This window comes from Lynx rufus, unplaced genomic scaffold (genome assembly GCF_022079265.1).
Source record: "Lynx rufus isolate CCGP_SWC_20201006 ecotype Redwood Valley unplaced genomic scaffold, mLynRuf1.p SCAF_1, whole genome shotgun sequence".
In the NCBI taxonomy this organism is placed as follows: domain Eukaryota; kingdom Metazoa; phylum Chordata; class Mammalia; order Carnivora; family Felidae; genus Lynx; species Lynx rufus.
Genome location: NW_025814823.1, coordinates 69981924 through 70000602, shown reverse-complemented (window position 1 = coordinate 70000602; position 18679 = coordinate 69981924). Strand labels below are relative to the sequence as shown.

The window sequence follows — 18679 nt, the reverse complement described above, 5'->3', positions numbered from 1 at the left end:
ACTTCAATATGCTGGATTGTGGCGTGAGGTATTTTTATTCCCTTTTGTTAGTACTTAAAACCATCTGGTACATGTCGTAAGGCAAATGATTAACACGTCTCGGGCTACTGGTCCATTTGCACGTTGATTTGCACATCGCCGTTGCCACGCACGCCAGTCACGGCTCCCCCGCGTCGGGTCGTCCTGTGTTTCTTAGGTAAGGGGCTTTCCCAGCTGTGGTGCGGGCACTGGGAGATACTGGTTGGATCGGTCGCCCCCTCTGGACTGTGTCAGAAAGGGTTTAGGGGATAGCAGCCCCCCGCCCTCCACGGAGACCAGGCACACGGACTCTGCCTCGTGGGCGCCAGCCATGTCCTCTGTGCGGTCTGTCGAGGATGCGCAGTGTCCTACTGGTGATACCCCATGCGGGCGGGGGGGGGGGGGGGCAGTGAGTATAAAAAGGAGGAAAGAATGTTTTCTGAAGACAGGCACGATATATACTACTATTGAATGTGCAATTCCAAACCACAGTTGCAGGATACAGGTATGACGGGGGCCGCACCCACCCTCCAGACGTCACATCTCACAAATGGCCCTGATTACGGACATACGGGTTCTCATGCTTGTGAAACAGCAAACACCACGGCTTAGCATCTTCGGTCGGACACACCACAGCGAGACCGCGGACGTCGTGCTCGGTTTCTGCTTCTCTGAACAGAGCACAACCCGCTACGGTCTGTAAAGAGGAACCGCTTCAACAATTTGGTCAACTTGTGCCAAGAACAGCGTTTCCTTGGAGCGTAAGACCCCAAAGGGGAACGTACTTCGTGTGCTGCAAATTGCTTATTAATCGAAGTAAATCCTACTAACTTGCTACTATTATAAAAGTAGAAAGATTGAAAAAACGAAATCGGAAAATGATCTCATTTTGCTTAAGACTGTGCCATATGTATCACAAACATTGGAAAATCCATTTGTTTTTAAAATGCACCAGCCTATAAGTCAAAAGAATTTTCTTTTTTAAGAAAAAGGAGAGCACTTGCCCTGTCTTTTTTGGTTGAACGGATGTGGTTGTCCCGCTTTTAAGGTGCAGTTTGTGGAAGAAAAACCGTCATTTGGCACTACATCAAAGACAACGTTTTAATACTGGCACAAGCTAGAAAGAGCCCACCAGGACAAGGACGGACGAGCCACCAGCGTCCGAGGTGGGAGCACGGTTCCGTTCAGACGACACGAACAGCTCGAAAAGACAAGGTTAAAAACGGTTTTGCGGAGATAGAGGAGAGTTGCTGTGAAACCATGTTTCTGTTTTCCAGACAGGTGTTAATTTTACTAGGCTTCATTAATACAGAGGGAAAGTAAGTGTCTCCCGGGAAAGCAGCCACCGCTCACACCAGCAAACGGGTCCTGCCATCAGTACACATGGGATTCTTTGTGACTCAGGATGTGGGTGCGGGAAGCCGAGCTGGTCGCGCTGCGGATCACCTCCATCCACCTAAGACCAGAAAGCGAAATGACAGTCAAGGGTCACTTGGTCTCGTAAGAGCGTCCCGATACTCAGCGTGCGTCGTGACTTACGTGACGTGCAACTCCAGCAGAAGAGTTCCTGAATGAACTCCTGCTACCCAAGTGAACGGAAGCAAGGCTAAGGGTTCCTCTAGGTGCTCCTGAGGAACGGTTTGAGGACCACCGGCCTGGGCGCTCATTTTGTAGACCACAGGAAGTGCCCAGGTGACGCGGCAGCACGCTCCACGTGAAGCAGTTGGAGGTGAGGTGGCTTCCTGTTCTCCCTCCTGGACGGTGACGAGCAGCCCGTTATATGCGTTTGGGTAGTTGTGGTGTATTGGCGGCTCTCAACCACCCGGGTGGACAGCGTCTGGAGGTGTTTTGGGTTGTCACGGAGGAGGGGGTGCAAGTGGCCTCTAGTAGGAAGGGCCGGGATGCTGCTGGGCATCCTCTAATGCACAGGACAGGAACCCCCCCCCCCCCGCCACCCCTCCAGACAGCCGAATGGACTCCAGGGTCAGCAGTGTTGAGGGGAGGAGGCCCTGCCTCCGTGGAACTAGTAGCAGGGCTTTCAAAAGTCTCTAATCACTGGTCTTTCTAGGATCAGCCCCCTAGTCTAGGTTCTCTGGGCCAGGCTCAGATTTGAGAAGAGTTCTCCGCTGGGCTTGCTTTTCGAGCAGAGTACCTTACGGGGAGGCTTTGACTTGGGTTTTCAACCACCGTGTGGTTGCCGCTGAACTACTGTCGTAACTTATGGGCTCATGGAACCCATGGGGACGAAGGAACACGTGTGCTATCAGCATGGCCAGGAGAGACCGTCCTCCCTAAGCGGGCGGGTGACTGTTAACTCCGCCTGGACTATGGCCCGAGGACCCCACCGCCTGCCCAAGTGGCAGGATGCCATTCCTGGGGGCCCAGAATTCCTACCTGAAATTTTGGGAAAAGTCTGAGGACTGTGGCTCCTGGGCCTCCTTACACCACGTGTTAGTCTTAAGAAGGTAACCCTGAGAAACATTAGGATTTTTTCTTTCCTCGAGTGGTCTTCTGGCCCTAGCACAGTCCGGCATGTTCCGACTCAATACTCCAGAGACTAAAACAACACACTTGCTAGAGATTTAAAAGTGCACCGCGTGTGGCCCTGACACGGTACAGGCTAAGGACTGATGTCACTACCCAGGGAAGTCTCAGTTTTACTTGCTTCTATGAAAACAGAAGTGGATATGATGTTAGGCAAAGGGGACGGCCCGCCCCGCCCCCACCAAAGGTCAGGGACATTTTGGAAGTGAGTAAATGCCCAGGCCTGTGGCGGGCAGGGAGTGGCTGCTGCTATAAACCTCGTCCACTTGGCTCACGTGGGAGAAGCCCCGTGGCTCAGGAGAGGGTGGCCTTTTCCTGCGGCCGCCTGTGTGGAAGGAAGCGTCATTACCTTTCAAACGTGTACTCGCTTTCGGCCCTGAAGTAGTACACGTGAGACTTGAAATGCAGCTTGAACACGTAGTCTTTGTGGATGTCCTCGGACTCGGAGGGAATGGTGAGTGAGTAGCCGAGCAGAGGCAGGCTTGCCAGGGGGTGATGGTCCTGGACAGAGGCAACAGAAGGGGCTGCAGGTGCTTGGGCCTGAGCAGTGGCTGCCTTCCTCGCAGGCCAGCTAGTGGGACCCTGCGCCTTCATAAGCTTTTTTTTTTCCCCCCATTTTACTGATTTTGAGAGAGGCAGATAGAGAATCCCCAGCAGGCTCTGTACTGTCAGTGCAGAGCCCAATGCAGGGCTCGAACTCGTGATTTTGGCTCCAGTCAGGATCTCCCAGTTCAGGGTTGGGCCCCCAACCGACCGAGCCATGCAGGAACCTTCAGTGAAGCCCTCCCCGCTCCCTCGCTCAACCAACCAGGCTTCGGCCGGACTGCTGCAGACGGACGTCAGACCAGTTAGAACCGAGGCTCTCCGGGCCACTGTGCAGGGCGGGACCCCTTCTCACACACCGCGTCCCTCCCTCCATGCCCGGGTGGGTGGCTCAAGGGCCCCGTCGTTCGCCCTTCCAGAGGAAGGCCGGCCCCCGGCAGGTGTACTGTCCCCACTGTCCCATGTGGTACTTACCTGGTGGGACTTGTAGAAGAACAGGCAGAAGTTCGTGAACACCACCCACAGCTTCTGCCACCCGTTGCTGTTTTTGAATTTCCTCAGCAGGTTCCCGGACAACTGATTCTGAAAGACAAGCACGCACGTGAGGAGCACGAGTGGGGGGCGCCCTCGCCGGCAGCGCGGCCTGGTCTTCGCGGTCCCGCGGGACTCCTGGGCAGGGCTTCCCGCATGTGACTGAGGGAGAGCTGTTCTCCCTGCGGGTGGATTCTCGGAGCCTTATTTAATTCTTGGCCCCCGTTACGGGTTGATTTGCGCTGTTCCCCACGCCCAGCTGTGACCTCAGGTGTTCATGGGGGTTGTCACCACAGGTATACGGCAGGAGCACATCAGGCTCCGTCCACTGGCCCTGCATTCCCTCGGAGAGACGGGGAAAGGATCCGTCACCCTGGGTGACGGGCCCTGTGCGCCATCTGGTGGCCTTGGCGGGAACGCTGGCCTGCAGTGGAATGTGTCCTGGCAGAGGGCCGCCTGTGACTTCCCGGAGCTGAAGGAAGAGTAACCATGGGTACGGAGGGGCGTTGCGCGGCCGTCCTGCCCGAACTCTCTAGCTCTGAGGCCCCGGTGGAGGAGCCCCCACAGGCTGTGCCAGGACACTGAGAAGGCCTGCTGCTCGTTACTGGGGAGACTAAAGCAGGAAAGGATGCTGGGCACAGTCCCACAGTTGCGTGTCAAATGGGCAAATTACTACATTTAAGAAAAATTTATAAATATACCTGAGTCTGCGTTATTCTATTCCTCTGGTACTCTTCCTATAAAGCATTATTAAATGACCTATATAAGCAAGGTCCCCGTGGCAGCAGGAGAGAGAAGTGTAAACGTCTCTGCCCTCGAGTGGCTCACAGTCTGATGGGGAGACTGACTCAGGGTGAAAGGAGGTGGAAAGAGCCCACCCGGGACTTAGCTGACCCGAGGGGGACACTGCAAACAGCAGGGGTGCCCGATAGAGCTCCCCATCCCCCCGCATCACTCGGTCCGGCTGCCATCCAGCCATGGGCAGAAAGTGACAAGAACACAGGGTATTGGGAATTACAGGCAGAACTGGGGAGCATCACACATGATTACACGTCACCCGGAGGCAAGGAGGGAGCGCACCGGCCTTCTATTGAACCCAGTTCTTCCAGCTGTTGGCGTCCAGAAGATCTCCTAACGCCGGTCCTGCAGCGTGTACACGCCTTGCCCCAATTCTAGGCAGGTCCACGGGGAGGTGCTAACTTCCCACGGCCACCTTTCTGGAACATGCCACGTTCAGACTCTCTGAAAGCTCCCTGCTGTCCTAGTGGCCCCTGTGGTCACGAACTGCACTCAAAGTCCTCTCCCCGTGGCTTCACTTGGGTACACGTCTGTCTCCTCAGGTCACATGGCCCCGAAACTCTGCCACCTTTTCTCTGACACTGCTCTCTAGAGGCTGAACCCACTGGGGCAGATGACTCAGGTCTGCCTCCAACGTGGGCCAGTCCCCTTCTGCTGCCTTTACTGGGCAGGACAACATCTGTGACCCAGACGCCCCGTTTCCTCACTTTCACAGTGGCCCCCTCTCCTGGACTCCCCCAATCCCCAGTGGAGGGAAGGCCTCTGCTCTGCCCTCTTCCTGGCTCACATCACTGCTCAGTCTTTATTCCGGACCGGATTGTGTCTCCTGCAAAGATAGGTTCAAATCCAAAGCCCTGGTACCTGTGGACGTGACCTGATTTGGAAATAGCGTAGGTGTGGATGTCAAGGTGAAGATGAGGTCGTACTGGGGTAGGGTGGGGCCCTGATGTGGTAACCGGCGTCTTTTTTATAACACACACTGGGGAGACCTCCAGGTGGGATGGTGGCAGGGGTGACGCATCTACCAGCCAAGAAACACCCAAGGAGTTCTGGCCGTTCCTGGGGCTGGAGCCTCCCTCGGCTTCCAGCACCACGAGGGACGAACTTCCCATTAACCAGTCCGTGGCAACGTGTTCTGGCAGCCCGGCAAGCCCACAGAGACCCTCCCCCCATCCCACGGATCCCCCGTCAGTGCTGTCCCTTCCATCCTGGTCCTCCCCTGCATCCAGACTGCCCACCCCTCCCCAGGCCTCCGGCACCTGCCAACTCCAGTCTAGAACACGAGAACGCTCCACTGGCCTTCCTACGTGGACCACCCCCATCCCGCATGCTCCTGGCTTGCCCATAACCCTGCGGGTACGCCCGGCACACCTTGCCTTCCCCAGCTGTCCCCAGGATACGTCTCCACCTGCACGGGTCCTACAGGAGATGGGACAGGAAGAGGTTCCGGGCATGGGGCTCAGCAACCGTCAGGAGGGGAACGAACTGCCTGCTCCCCGCCCCCATCACCCAGTGGGATCAGAGGACCTGGGAGAAGTGGGGGGGGGGGGCACGTGCCTGGCACCGAAGGGGCCCATCACAGACACTAAACTGATGCCATGTGCTCGTGGCGAGGCCGGGGGCACCTGCAGAGGAACAGACCAGCCAATTCCATGAGTATTCAGCCCACATTACCGCTCCTTAAACCCACACGCCCAGGGGCTGTGGCTGCTGCCAGACTTCCTCAAAGGGCCAGATGGTGTATAGTGAGGCTCGTCAGGCAAAATCAGATACGTGTAGTAGCCATTTAAAAACGTCCAAGCCCGTTCTCAGTTCCTGCGCTGCGAACAGCCAAGGGGGGGCGGGGCCGGCCTGAGGGCCGCTTTGCTGACCGGGTTCTGTACGCTCACCTGACGACACACACGGGACTGTGGCTGCGCAGGCCCGTCACCCCGAAGAGCTGGCCTTGAGGACGTGTCCGGGCCCCCGGGACCCACCTGACTCCAGTGTCTGCTGCGCCTGAGCGGCCTAAGTGCCTCCAGGGCTTAAAAAGGGGGCTCCAATCCTACCAACCTCCCACGCTTCGTCCTGCCCACACCCCGCGGAGGTCCGTCTAAAGTGGCGCCAAGACCACCCCTCGGTGACGCACCTCCGCCAGCTTCCCTGGACCCGCTGGACAGACTCGATTTCCTTCCCGCTCCGGGGAGAATTCTCCAGCCCCACAGTGGGAAGGGGGCCGGGCAGGAGGACCAAGTCCGGCCCTGTGGGGTCGAAGGAGAGGGGACGTCCGCTGCCAGCCAACAGGAGGGCCTGGGCCTTGGACGTGTCCTCTTGAGGATGTGTTCAGACAGGCGCGGGTTTCAGGACACTCTCTGTGGCAGGGAACTCCACAAAAGCAGCTCTGTGGAGCCGTGAAGGTCACTTCCGGAGAACAATCCCAGACAGTCCCCACAGACTAGCCATCAAGAAGGGTTTGGCACGTCCCCAACACTGTTGCTTCAAAAAGCAAAACAAACCGCCGTTCTCGGCCCACAGCCTCCCGGGACATTTTCTCGGGCCAGGCCCGTTTGGGAATTCAGTTTTCGGGTTTAACAAGATACTCCGGCGCCTCTGCTAGATGGCACCCCCGGAAGCAGGTTTGGGGGCAGCAGCCCGGCATCGAAGGGGACCGTGTGCCGTGTCCCAGGGTTTCGTCCGTGAACCGCGCCCCGCATGGCCCTGGCTGGCACCAGCTTTCTGACCCCACTGCCTCCCTGGACACCTGCCTGGGGGGACGGGGGGTTCCCGGCACCTGCTCCCCGCCCGCGCCGGGGCCTCTGTCCACGCGCCGGTGCGCATGGATAGCGGCCGCCCCACAGCCAGCTCCACCAGAGGAGGGACGGCGCGGCGACGGCCTGGAGAACGAGAACGAGAGCGACCGAGCACTGCGCGGGCGGCCCGTACCTCCACGGCGACGCTGAAGTCCACCATGGACACGCTGGTGTTGCGGTGCCAGCACACGTGCACCATGGTGTTGCCGCGGTGCGGGGCCTGGCGCTCCAGCGACGTGCGCGACGCGCTCAGGTCGTCCTCCGACTCCTGGTCGGCCACCGCGGCCTCATCGGGGGACTCTGTGGGAGGCGGCAAAAGGCAGCGCTTCAGACATCTGCTGGCCAGGAAAGGGACCCCTTGGGGACCCTCCCCGGTGCTGAGTGGGACTGGACGGCCTGGGGCACTCCCCTGGGGATCCCCGTGCGCCCCCAGAGAAGGAAGCCACGGTAGCAGCCATCTCTTGTCGGGGTCCCACCCCAGGTGTGCGTGCCGCGGAGCCCCTAACACACTTGAGCGCTGGGGTTGGGGTTCTCTCCCTGCACGCGGACCTTCTGGACCACGAGCCGCCGTGCCGGCCCAGAAGAGAGGACTTCCCTGCTCCCTCGCACTGTTCCCAGGGGTTTTTTTACTCTTAAGAACTGGAAGTTCCTTGATTATTAGCTTTAAACACAAATGTCAACCACAGATAGGAGCCCACCTGGTGGGGTGATTTTTAAGTGCAGCGGGATACCCTCCCTCCATCAGCCAGAGCTGTCCCCCGCACTCCCCCGAGGCTAGTGCCTGGAGGTGACACGCCCAGGGGGGCACCAGGGAAGCCTCTCCCTCCACACTCACTGTGGTCGGGGGGGCTGCTGGCCAGGAACTCGGGAGTGGGGCCACTGCTTTTCTCTGCCAAGTCGATGGCCATTTGTATATCCTCGACCCACTTTTCCATCTCGGATCTAGAGCTGAAGAAGAGGCAGACGTCAGGTCTTCAGACCACAGCAGGTGGAAGGAGAAGCAGGTGAGAGGTCAGGAGTTACCTGGCCGCCACGACGAGGGACTGTCGCTGGCCCTGCAGGGTCAGGCAGTGGGGGACACCCCACTCGTCTTCGCTTTCCTCTATCTGTGGGATGAGTGTGCAGAATGTTACTGCCAGAGGCAGGGGGACACGCGGTGCATTTCCAAACGTTTGCTAAACTGGCTACAGCTCAGAGGAACCATGTCCGAAAAATCACATTCAGAACACCAAAAGTGTTTTTGTTTTTTTTGTTTTTTTGGTTGAGCCCATAAACTTCCTTTCATCCAACCACTGAGGGGAGTGAGAGTTTAAGCCAGGGAAATAATCCTGGGCAGACTGGCATTCTGTCTGCATCTGCCAAACAAGGGTCACAGATCATGGAGACCTGTCCACTGGCACATGTCTGGGGAAAGACAGATGGCTGCTCGATTGGGCGGGGGCTCCGCCTTTCCATGTGGATGGAGAGAGAGGATGGTCTTTCAGGGCCCCCAGCGCCAGGCAAGAAGAAGTAAAAGGCAGATTCAGACCTCATGGCCACGTCAGCTCGCTTCCTCACTTGATTCTAGAAGAAACGTACGCAGGCATCCTGTATGCGGGACGAGCCATGTCCTGAGCCCCTCTTGGGGAACCCGAACAAGGCCCAAGGTGCCTTCCTCACGTTATGGGCTCCTGCTCCCGTTATCGGGCCTGAGAACTGCCTGCAGCCCGCAGGGCGGGGCCCCCGATCTCATGCCCACGGCGCATACTCACAGTCATGCCGTAGAGCGGGAGCTGCCCATGCACTTTAAACTGATTCGAGGCCGTCAGCCCCCTGCTCGTGTACAGCAAGACGTCGTTGAACTGGAGGAGCAAGGACAAGTGCGGATGAGACGGGCGGGCCGCACTGAAACAGCAGGTGCCCAGAGCAGGTTTTCGGAACCTCCCCGGCAACTCACTGGTCTCGGCAGCTCCAGTCTGAGCAGCACAGGCTGCTCCTCCCTCCTCCCAGGTGGCCCAGGGCCAGCCCGGGACCCCACCAACGGCCATCAGCACTCACCAGGAAAAACATGCGTTGCTGGAGCCCCTTGCCAGAGAGCTTGCTGAGGCTGCCCAGGCGGATGAATTCCTGCGGACGAAACAGACCCCGAGGCTCGGCTGGGAGCACGCACACCTGCGTCCACACGGAGACTGTGGCTGCCTCGTGCCAGGGTCCCCGTCCCGGCGCAAACTATAGCGGTCGTGGTTACAGTTTACTGAATGCCGTGCTGAGCTCCTGTCCTTCCCAGGAGCCCACGAGGCAGGGACGACGGTCAGTTCCACACGCAGAGAAAGCAGTGCTCAGAGGCCCCCTTGCGAGCCTGGGACTCTGCCCTTAATCCCCAGGCCCCGGGTTTCCAGCTGCGAGGGGAGGGGACAGGGGCCACAGAGTGGCAGCAGGGGGCTGGGGAGATAGATGAGCCACAGGAGAGTAAGGGACAGAGAACCTGCTCCATGACTCAGCTCTGGTTCTTAGAAACAAGTGAACTGTGTTCTGGGATCAAACAAGAAGCGGCAAATGGGTGTCAGGAACTCCTCCCCCCAAGACTAATAAGCCCCGGAGGCCATGCGTCATTTGGGGCACTTAAAACCCCACAAAACTATTTTTTAAATTGTGATAAAATACACATAAAATGTACCATTTGTGACCTTTATGCACTCAGCATACCCACTACTCCTCTAGGTGGGGAAATTTTCATCACCCAAGAGGAAACTCCGCGCCCGATCAGTGGTCACTCTCCCTCTCCCCTTTCCCCAGCACCTGGCTCCCACCAATCTGTCTTCTTTCTTTATGGATTTGCCTATTTGGATATTTCATGTAAACTGAATCTTGTCATATGTGACCTTTTGTGTGTCTGGCTTCACTCACTTCTCCTGTCTTCAAGTTCCATCCACACTGTAGTATGTACCAGAACTTCCCTCCTTCCTGGGGCTATTTTGTCATATGGACATATCACATTGTGTTTATATGCTCACCAGAGGGATGATGGACATTCACGTTCAAGTGTTTAACACCCGTGTCAGTTCTGGGTCTACATGGAGGACCGGAATGGCTGGGTCATGGGGAAATTCTATGGCTAACTTATTAAGGAACCGCCTAACTTCTCCGTAGTGTTGCTTCTAAAATGTGGCTGCAGGTCCGTTAACATTTTTCCGGCGGGGTCTCTGTCCCCTTCCCTTGGATATGGGTGGGCTGGGGACTGATCTGACCAACAGAGTGTGGAACAGACACTATGTGACTTCCAAGACTAGGTCATAAAACCACAAGTGGCCTACGCTTTGTCCCTGGGAACACTTGCTCACGGAGCCCTGAGCTGCACACAGAAGAAGGAGCACGCTGAACGCAGGGTCGGCCAGCAAGGCCTCTCATGGATGGGCTCTGTGGTGCATGGTCCCAGCTGAGCCTCCAGAGGTCCCTGCCAGGTGTCCGCCTTGAACCCTCCAGACTAACCCATCTGGGACCCCCCGTCAATGTCACAGGGAGCAGAAGAATCACCTGGCTGAACCCTGTCCAACTGCTGACTCATAAAACCATGACATACACTGAAAAGTTGTTTCCAGCCAAGGAGTACTGGAGTAGTTTGTTACTTAGCAACAGATTTCTAGAGCACCTGCCAGCAGCTTTCTCTGTGCTCACGGCAGCTACTGAGCCAAGGACTTGGCCAACTCATTTTGATCCTATAGACTTTTGCACAGCCTGATTCAATGTGGATCAAAGACCGTGTCTGCCCACAATTTAACGGATGTGTTTTGGGGACCAACAAAGGAACACATAATAAATCCCTTCAGGACCCCGGGATGGATGCTGTCGGACATCAACAAGGCAATACGAGGAGATGATGTCCGGGGGGCCGCTTTCATCACCGAAAGGCGGTGAGAGCGGGATGGGGGCCCTAACCTGCTCTCCTGCCGCACATTTGGAACACATGCGTCTCCCAACAAATCTTGAGGGAGCTCAGCTGTTGCCTGTGTGAGACACAGGGTGGCCTGGGACACTCACTGCAAAAAAGACAAGGGAGCACGTCTGCATGTCTGGCAGGCCTCAGCGGCACGGAGCAGAAGGGCTGTGGACTCAGACGTCAGTGTCTGGGGCTGGAGACCGAAAAGGTCTCGCGCCTAGAATTTTTTTTAAACCACAGAAGAGGGTGGGGGAAAAGGCCCCTAATGTCCTTAAGAGCGAGCTGCTTCCTTCTGGAGGGAAATCCAGTCCACATCTGTGAGTTTTAACCAAACGAAGCCCCCACCCCCCACCCCTCCAGTCCCTGCTGCTCTACCGGGAAGGCGGCCCACAGCACATTGTTCTATGGGGGGGGGGCGGTTCGCGGCTGACTCAGGCCCAAAGTGTGCTGTGGCATTTCTGTCTCAGGGAAAACGCCTGCCCTCCTGGACGTGGTGCAATCTCAGGCTGACCCCTGTAGGAGGGTGAGCAGGATTACGTCGAACGCCAAGCTAGGAATCACACTGCCACTGCATGTAGCCCAGGGGGCGTCTCCAAAATTATGTGCTCACGTTCAAATCTCAATTTTTAAAATTCTACCTATAGACAAACCAGAGCCTTCCCCCCCACCCCTTAAGTTCTTTGGTAATTTAAATTAATGATAATCAATTAGCTTTGGTACATGGAATGATACCCCATTTTAGAACTTGTTCCCCTGAAGGCCTGTGACTCCCTCCTTCCCAAGGCTGGTTGATGGACACAAGAATATGGAAATAAAGCGGTTACCTTTATAAGCAATAATGACCTCTATTTATTTATTAAAAAAACTTTTTAAAATAATTGTTTACTTTTGAAAGAGAGAGAGCAGGGGAGGGCAGAGAGAGAGAGGGAGACAGGGAATCCAAAGCAAGCTCTGTACTGACAGCTCAGAGCCTGACGTGAGGCTCGAACCCACGAACCGTGAGATCATGACCTGAGCCGAAGTCGGATGCTTAACCGACTGAGCCACCCAGGTGCCCCAGCTATCTATTTTAGAACATCCAAAGTTAAGAAAAAAATCATACTGAGTCCAGTGGCCTTTACTAAGGCTTCTGCGTGGATGGGTAAACGTGGTCATTGTGTGCTGAGGCCTGGGAGAATGTTCTCACCAGCAGAGCCGAAGTAAATCCCCACTTTCACCGCCCCCTCCTCCCCCGGCATTTACCACATACACCTGTTCTGACAATCTTTCACAAACAGTTTTTCGGTCAGTCTTGTCATTAGGCTCCCTGGCAGAAACACCCAGACACACACGGGGTTCCCTCATCTTCCCTGCCTTACAGACTTCAAGTCTCCGGGGCAGCTGCCTGTCGGACAAGACTGAAAGCCCCCGGCAAACCAGACACGGCACCTGTCTGAAGACTAAGGCAGATACGCGGCAGATCAAAGACGCTAAAATTTTCTCTGGAACCCGGGTGATGTGAACTTTGAAATGGAGGAGCCCTAGAGATAAAGAGCCCATGGAGAGAGTTGATGAGTTGTACCCCCTAATATCTTTGATCCCTGGGCAATGATTGTATCCTGGGAAAAGAACTGAAAGCAGGCTGCTATGTGTTTTCACATTCCCCTCGGCCTGGAAGGAGCGTGTGTGCCCCACGAGGCCCCACTTCACTGTGGGTGGCCTACGTTTCATGAAGGGTGCTGGGTAGGTGAACGTTAATGGCCTAAATGAATGTGCATCTCTCCTAGGATCACGTTTTGGCTAAAATGTTATTTTAATTCTGAATTAAAATCATATTATGCACAGAAAATTGCATCTTTTAAAAATTCTTTTCATACATACGGAACTTATGTGGTTTTGTGCACGAATTTTCCTCTGCCTTTGTATCCCCATTCTACCCGATTATTTTAAAAAAGTATTTTTCGGGGTGCCTGGGTGCCTCAGTGTCTGACTTCGGCTCAGGTCACGATCGCACGGTTTGTGGGTTTGAGCCCCACGTTGAGCTCTGTGTTGAACACCTGCTCAGAGCCTGGAGCCTGCTTTGGATTCTGTGTCTCCCTTTCTCTCTGCCCCTCCCCCCCTCGTGCTCTGTCTCTCAAAAATAAATAAATGTAAAAAAAAAAAAATTAAACAAGTATTGCTCCTTGGCTTCCGTTTTCATTTACCTAACGTTAAAAAAGTAAAATAAGATGTCTCCAATCCTGTCAGAATACGGTAGGAAAAAAGTAAATTAGCAAATCAACCAGGAAGGAGAAAAAGGAGGTCATAGCCTTGCTTTATCTCCTGACCCAAAATTGGGGAGTGATAGTAACGCTGTCATGTTCAAGGCATTGTCCCAACTGTCTCACAGCTGGAAGGAAGCCATTTCACTCAGAAGGGGGAGATCTTAAACTGGAGAGCCCGTATTCAAAAGGTTCAAATTTAAGTCACTTAAACACTGCCTTTCTGGCTTCACCTCTAACAGCTTGCTTACTTACCCTTCCCGGAATCACAAGATTGTCGATGCCAATCAAGTCTTTCTTGAGTTCATGCAGCTTCTGGAAATTCTCCATCTTGATCATCGTACCGTGAAGCTGTGCCACCATTTCAGTAACCTCTGCCAGAGCAGCTGACCAAGGGAACAGAACCGGAAATGGCAGCATTAATGGCGGACAAGGGTCTGTTTTCCCATCAGACTTCCGGGGGGGATATCCTCCAGTAGACGCCCTAAGATAGAGGCTGTCCTTCTAGGAGAAAACACTGCTATTTCTAATAAAAATCTCTAACAAATAAAAATTTGCAATATGAATTTATTTGCTTGAGTTTCCCCAAAACATCTTGGAAATGAAAATGGCCCCTTTGTGGCTATGTGGTGGATAGCTGTCTTTCCACTGGAATCACTTGGCACAGAGGGGATCGCAGTGGAATACGAACTAGAATTTTGTCCTCAGGGCACAAGTTTCTATCCACCTCCTGTTACCTGGGAAGGACAGAGAGGATAGAGAGGCCACAGAAAAATCTGGGGCAGACAGGGGATCTTTCTGTGAGAGAGTCTCCTTGATAGTGTGACGCTTCTGGGCAACTAACATTCCAGCACACCCCAGTCCTTCCTTCTGCAGAAATCACATTTTGCCAAGACGGTTGCGAAGAATGACGGCAGAAGGAAGCTGGAGTTTGCACTCACGAGAGGGTCTTCCCTACACTGGGAGGCATCTGATCTGGAAAAGGAGCTCCTGTCCCCTTAGGACACATTTGGGTGACATGTAAACCCACAGTAGCTATTTAGGTATTTTTGTCAAGCAATACTTGTCAACTGAACGCCAGTCTTCAGAACACTAAACACCTCCTCGCCCCAGCACTTCAACATTGGAAGGGAAGCGATCCTTGCTTTCTCCCTGGGGATGCAAATTAAATTCTTCCCGGCTTATCACAGAATGCCTTGTCCCAGCCTTAGTGACAAAACCCAGGACTTGCTCAATCTTCAGACATTTACTGGCCAGCTTAGTCCAATAAACAGTCACGGGGCACTGAATGCTTAGTTGGGGGGGGGGTACTGAGGAGGCTCTAAGAGGAAAAAGATGGCACCCTGGTACCTGAGCGCTCATGGGGAGGCATCTCGAGAATGGCTCTTGGCACACTACATCCCTCACGAGTAGTAAACATATACCCCCAGCCTTTTCACAACCATGCTACCTTAGGTCTTAAGCTAGGTAACCAATGCTTTTTCCATTTAGTTGTCAACCACAAACTTTTTTTTTTTTTTTTTTTTTTTTTTTACTGGGGATTGTTCTGTAAAATGCCAGCTGGGCAAGCCAGCCAAGGACAGTACATGTGGAATGAAAGATGTCCTTCACCTTTCTGGATGATCTAGCCATACAATTCTAAGTCCTCCCACCCGGGTGTGGCCAACTGGCAACTGCTATATAAGACAAGGTAGGCGGGTGGAGAGGGTCACCCGACCTTGAGGGTCAGGCGCAACCTCCAGGCTCCTAGGAGGAGGAACCCTGTGCCAGGAGAGGGCAAGTAGTGGCAGTAACGACTCCAAGCAGAAGCAACAGACTATACCGAGGTGCAGAGGCACAAAGCACCATGGTCTTAAAGACTAATGACCTATGTGTGACAAACCAAAACCACATCACCAGCCATTTCTGTCCCCTTCCGTGAACTGCCAATGTCTTCGTCATTTCACCAAAACTTCTCTGGGGTTATCTTTCAAGAAATGAACCTGTACGATTCCTCTACATATCCTACATACCAAAGGATTGACTTTCTGCAACAAGCCCCCGTCTCCATTTCCTTCCTTGAAGCCCTTCCTATCTTCCCTTTGCTCGTGACTGCGGTCTTCTGGGGTTTATGAGACCCCACGGGATCTGAGCCTGCTTACTTTGGCAGTCTCAGTTCTGCTGCGATCCCTCTGAGTTCCACACAGAACTTCTACTTTCTGGGGTGTTCCCACAGCCTCTGTTCCCCTTGGACCTCTGTACGTGCCGTTCCCAGCTTCATACTGCACACCCTCCCCCCCAACTGGGAAAACTCCTATTTATACCTCAGCTGTAAAGATAAGATATCCTTTACGGCAGAGAGCTCCCCCTAAGCCCTGAAGGCCAGGTCAGATCACAGGGCAGTCACTGTCCAGGTGTCTTCCCCTCTGTGCCCACCCGCGGGTCCCATGCGTGGGGGCCACAGCTGCGTCATTCACTTTCAAATGCCCAATACATAGCAGGTGCTCGATGTTGTTCGGGGGCCAGGTCAGGAAGTTTTGACGGTAGCCCGAGGGAATCTGGTGTTACCCAGGTTTTAAACAAAACAGTAAGAGGTGCATTTAGAAAAAGAGAACGCAGATGGGAGGCGTTTATAATAAGAGAGAGATAGCAGTGGCCCAGGTATCTTATCTGTAAAGTGGGGAAACAATATTTATCGTGGCTGGAGTTGTTGGTTATTAAAGGAGTCAAGGTGTTAATATTGGTAAGATACCTGGCCCAGGGCTGAGCGAGCGACAGTGGGTAATATCATCATGACAGAAGGATAGGATGGTCAAGCATGTGGGCTCTGGGTTTAGGTTCCAAGTCATTTGCTTTCTAGCTATGTGACTCTGGGCATGTATGTTCCTTAACCTCTCTGGTCTCAGTAGCCTCTATATGTAAAATGAGCTCACCCCTGCCTTTTGTAGGCTGGTCATGAAAATTATGAGTCAATACAGGTGAGGCGCTTCTTTTTGTTTTTGAGAGAGAGAGAGCAAGTGAGCAAGGGGAGACAGAGAGAGACAGAATGAATCAGGTGAGGTGCTTCTTAAGGTGACTGGCACATGACAGACGCCCAGCGGCAATTATCTGAAGCACTTATTACTGGCTGTTTTCCGTAGCTGATCCCAAGAGGGTCAAAGGTTTCAACCACCTAGGGAGAGGGATGCTTCCTAGTGGGGGTGGGGGAGCCGACTCTAAATGGACCTTCCCCAGGGTTCTTTGCGCTAAACTACCCAGGACCAAAGGAGGAGAGAGGTCCTAATGACTGTTATCACTTCCGTTATGGAAAGACCAAGAGGTAACAGAAAGCGCTGGGCCCTGTGCTAAAAAGCAGCACGCGCCCCCCCCTCCACGTGATCGCAAGGCCCCGCCCCTCGCTCACCGCGACAGTCCCTGAAGTCGGCGTGGCTGGGCGGGTGGTGCTTGCACAGGCGCTCCAGGACCTGCTTGTAGTGCATGAGCCGGTGCAGCGGGCGCAGGAGGAAGGTGTTGAGCGGCAGGTAGCACACCTTCTGCAGCTCGAAGTCTCTGCACAGGCTCTCCAGCCGCCGCGAGCTCCTGATGCCCGTCTCCAGCGCCTCCAAAGCTTCACTGTGCTTCCACAGGTGAGCCGCCAGTTGCTGGTGGGGGCGAGACACGAGCGCACACGCGTTCCACCGGGCCCGACTCTCAGAAGTGAACATCACCCTGGCCTTTCGTGGCTTCCTTTCATTCTACTTCGAGCTTTCCCATTCGCTATTGATTTCATTATTTCCGTTAGACTCCCGGGATGAAGAAAAAACCTCTAGGGAAGCATTATGCGTTTTAATTGGCATAGGAGACGTATATGCCATATTAGAGGTGAGGCTGGCAAAACTGAGGGGAATTAATAGACAGGAGCTCCTTCAGGGGGCTGTGCTTTCCTTCTAAATGTCAGAAGAGCCCAGGGCCAATTCAATAGGTGTCATATAGTTACAGCTACGCATTTCTGTTAAACTCCTCCCTTCTGCTTCTCAGTAAGGAAGCATCTGCCATGAGCCACCTGCCCTGCTCCATTCCAGAGCGCTGGGTGAGAATTAGACACAGAGCCTACTCTATGGGGGTCTGACAAAGATACTTTACTTGACCATCTTTTCTGCAGGCTCCTGAGGCTTCTCCTTGACTGGTCTGGGAGCTTCCTTATGAAAAGCCAGTTTTAGCAAAAATCCTACTAAGCCTAACTGGAACCCCCGGCCCTTGACGTCTGGCCACCCTTGACATTGGGTTCCTCATCTCTTACCATCCCCAGGTGATGTGCGATCACCTTGTCTTCAGCAAAGAATCCTGTCTGGTTGGTTCAGCCAGAACCCGATTTATCCCTGATGTTTCCTCTTTGTACCTTCCCATCCTCTGACCCCCACCCCGCCCGTTGGCTAGAAGTCCCCGCTTGCCCACGCTGTATTCAGAGTTGAGCCCAGTCTCTCTCCCCCACAGCAGTGGACCCTACCCAGTCCCAATGGTCCTGAATAAAGTCTGCTTTACTATATTTAACACATGCTGTTGAATATTCCCTTCCTGTAATAGCTGGTGGTAGAGACTGACGAGGGTAAGAGGATAGAGGGTTTGAGAATAGAGCATTAAAGGAGGAATTAAGTCCTTATGGGAGGTGGGGAATCGCAAGGTAAGGGTAGATTCCCTTACCTTACAGGTAAGGGTAACAAGATGGCACAAGAACATCCAGGACAAGAGAACAGCAGTTGTCCTCAAGACTTCCTTCCAGGGAGTGGGCTTGCCGTCCATGTGCAGCCCACCCCACATCTACATTTCCACGCTCCCCAAAGGCTTCACAAAGAGCCTGAAACGCGGTGAGTCCAGGTGGAAACCCAACACCGCCTGCCTCAAGTGGGGCCACCCCGTGATTCTGTAACCTCAGGATGGATGCCGCCACCAGCCGGTTATCCAGGACGGAAAAACCAGGAAAACATTCCGGATTCCATTTTTTTTTTTAATCCTTCACCAAGTCCTTCTGATTCTACCTCCTAAAACGTCAAGGCTGTTACCATCTTTCTCTGCACAGTCACTGCCCTGGTTCTGGCTTTGTGTCCCCCCGCCCCCAACCCCAACCTACTGTGGTGGTGTCTCCATCGGGACCTCTGCCTCCACGCCTCACCCCTCCACGCCTCCAGAGTCCTCAGCAGGGCACATGGGGCCCTTAGGATATAACCCTCCCCCCCCTCCACTGTGCTTCTTGCCACCTCACCCCAGGTGAGCAACCTGAACAACCTACACTTGACTGCCCGGCTCATGCCCAGAGCCTCTGCACGTGACACGCCCCTTAGGAG

General features: G+C 54.3%; 1 protein-coding gene across 1 annotated transcript in view; it reads right to left on the bottom strand.

Annotated features, from left to right (window-relative positions):
- FARP1 (FERM, ARH/RhoGEF and pleckstrin domain protein 1) overlaps positions 1–18679 on the bottom strand; it is a 293763-nt gene continuing 275084 nt past the window's right edge. The window contains exons 18-27 of the mRNA XM_047081200.1: positions 16762–16999; positions 13635–13765; positions 9261–9329; positions 8975–9064; positions 8247–8329; positions 8059–8171; positions 7357–7523; positions 3580–3687; positions 2912–3063; positions 1–1474 (exon numbers count right to left, since the gene is read on the bottom strand). Of these exons, the coding sequence (XP_046937156.1) occupies positions 1393–1474; positions 2912–3063; positions 3580–3687; positions 7357–7523; positions 8059–8171; positions 8247–8329; positions 8975–9064; positions 9261–9329; positions 13635–13765; positions 16762–16999 (1233 nt within the window). The 3' untranslated portion in view covers positions 1–1392. The remainder of the gene's footprint in view (positions 1475–2911; positions 3064–3579; positions 3688–7356; positions 7524–8058; positions 8172–8246; positions 8330–8974; positions 9065–9260; positions 9330–13634; positions 13766–16761; positions 17000–18679) is intronic.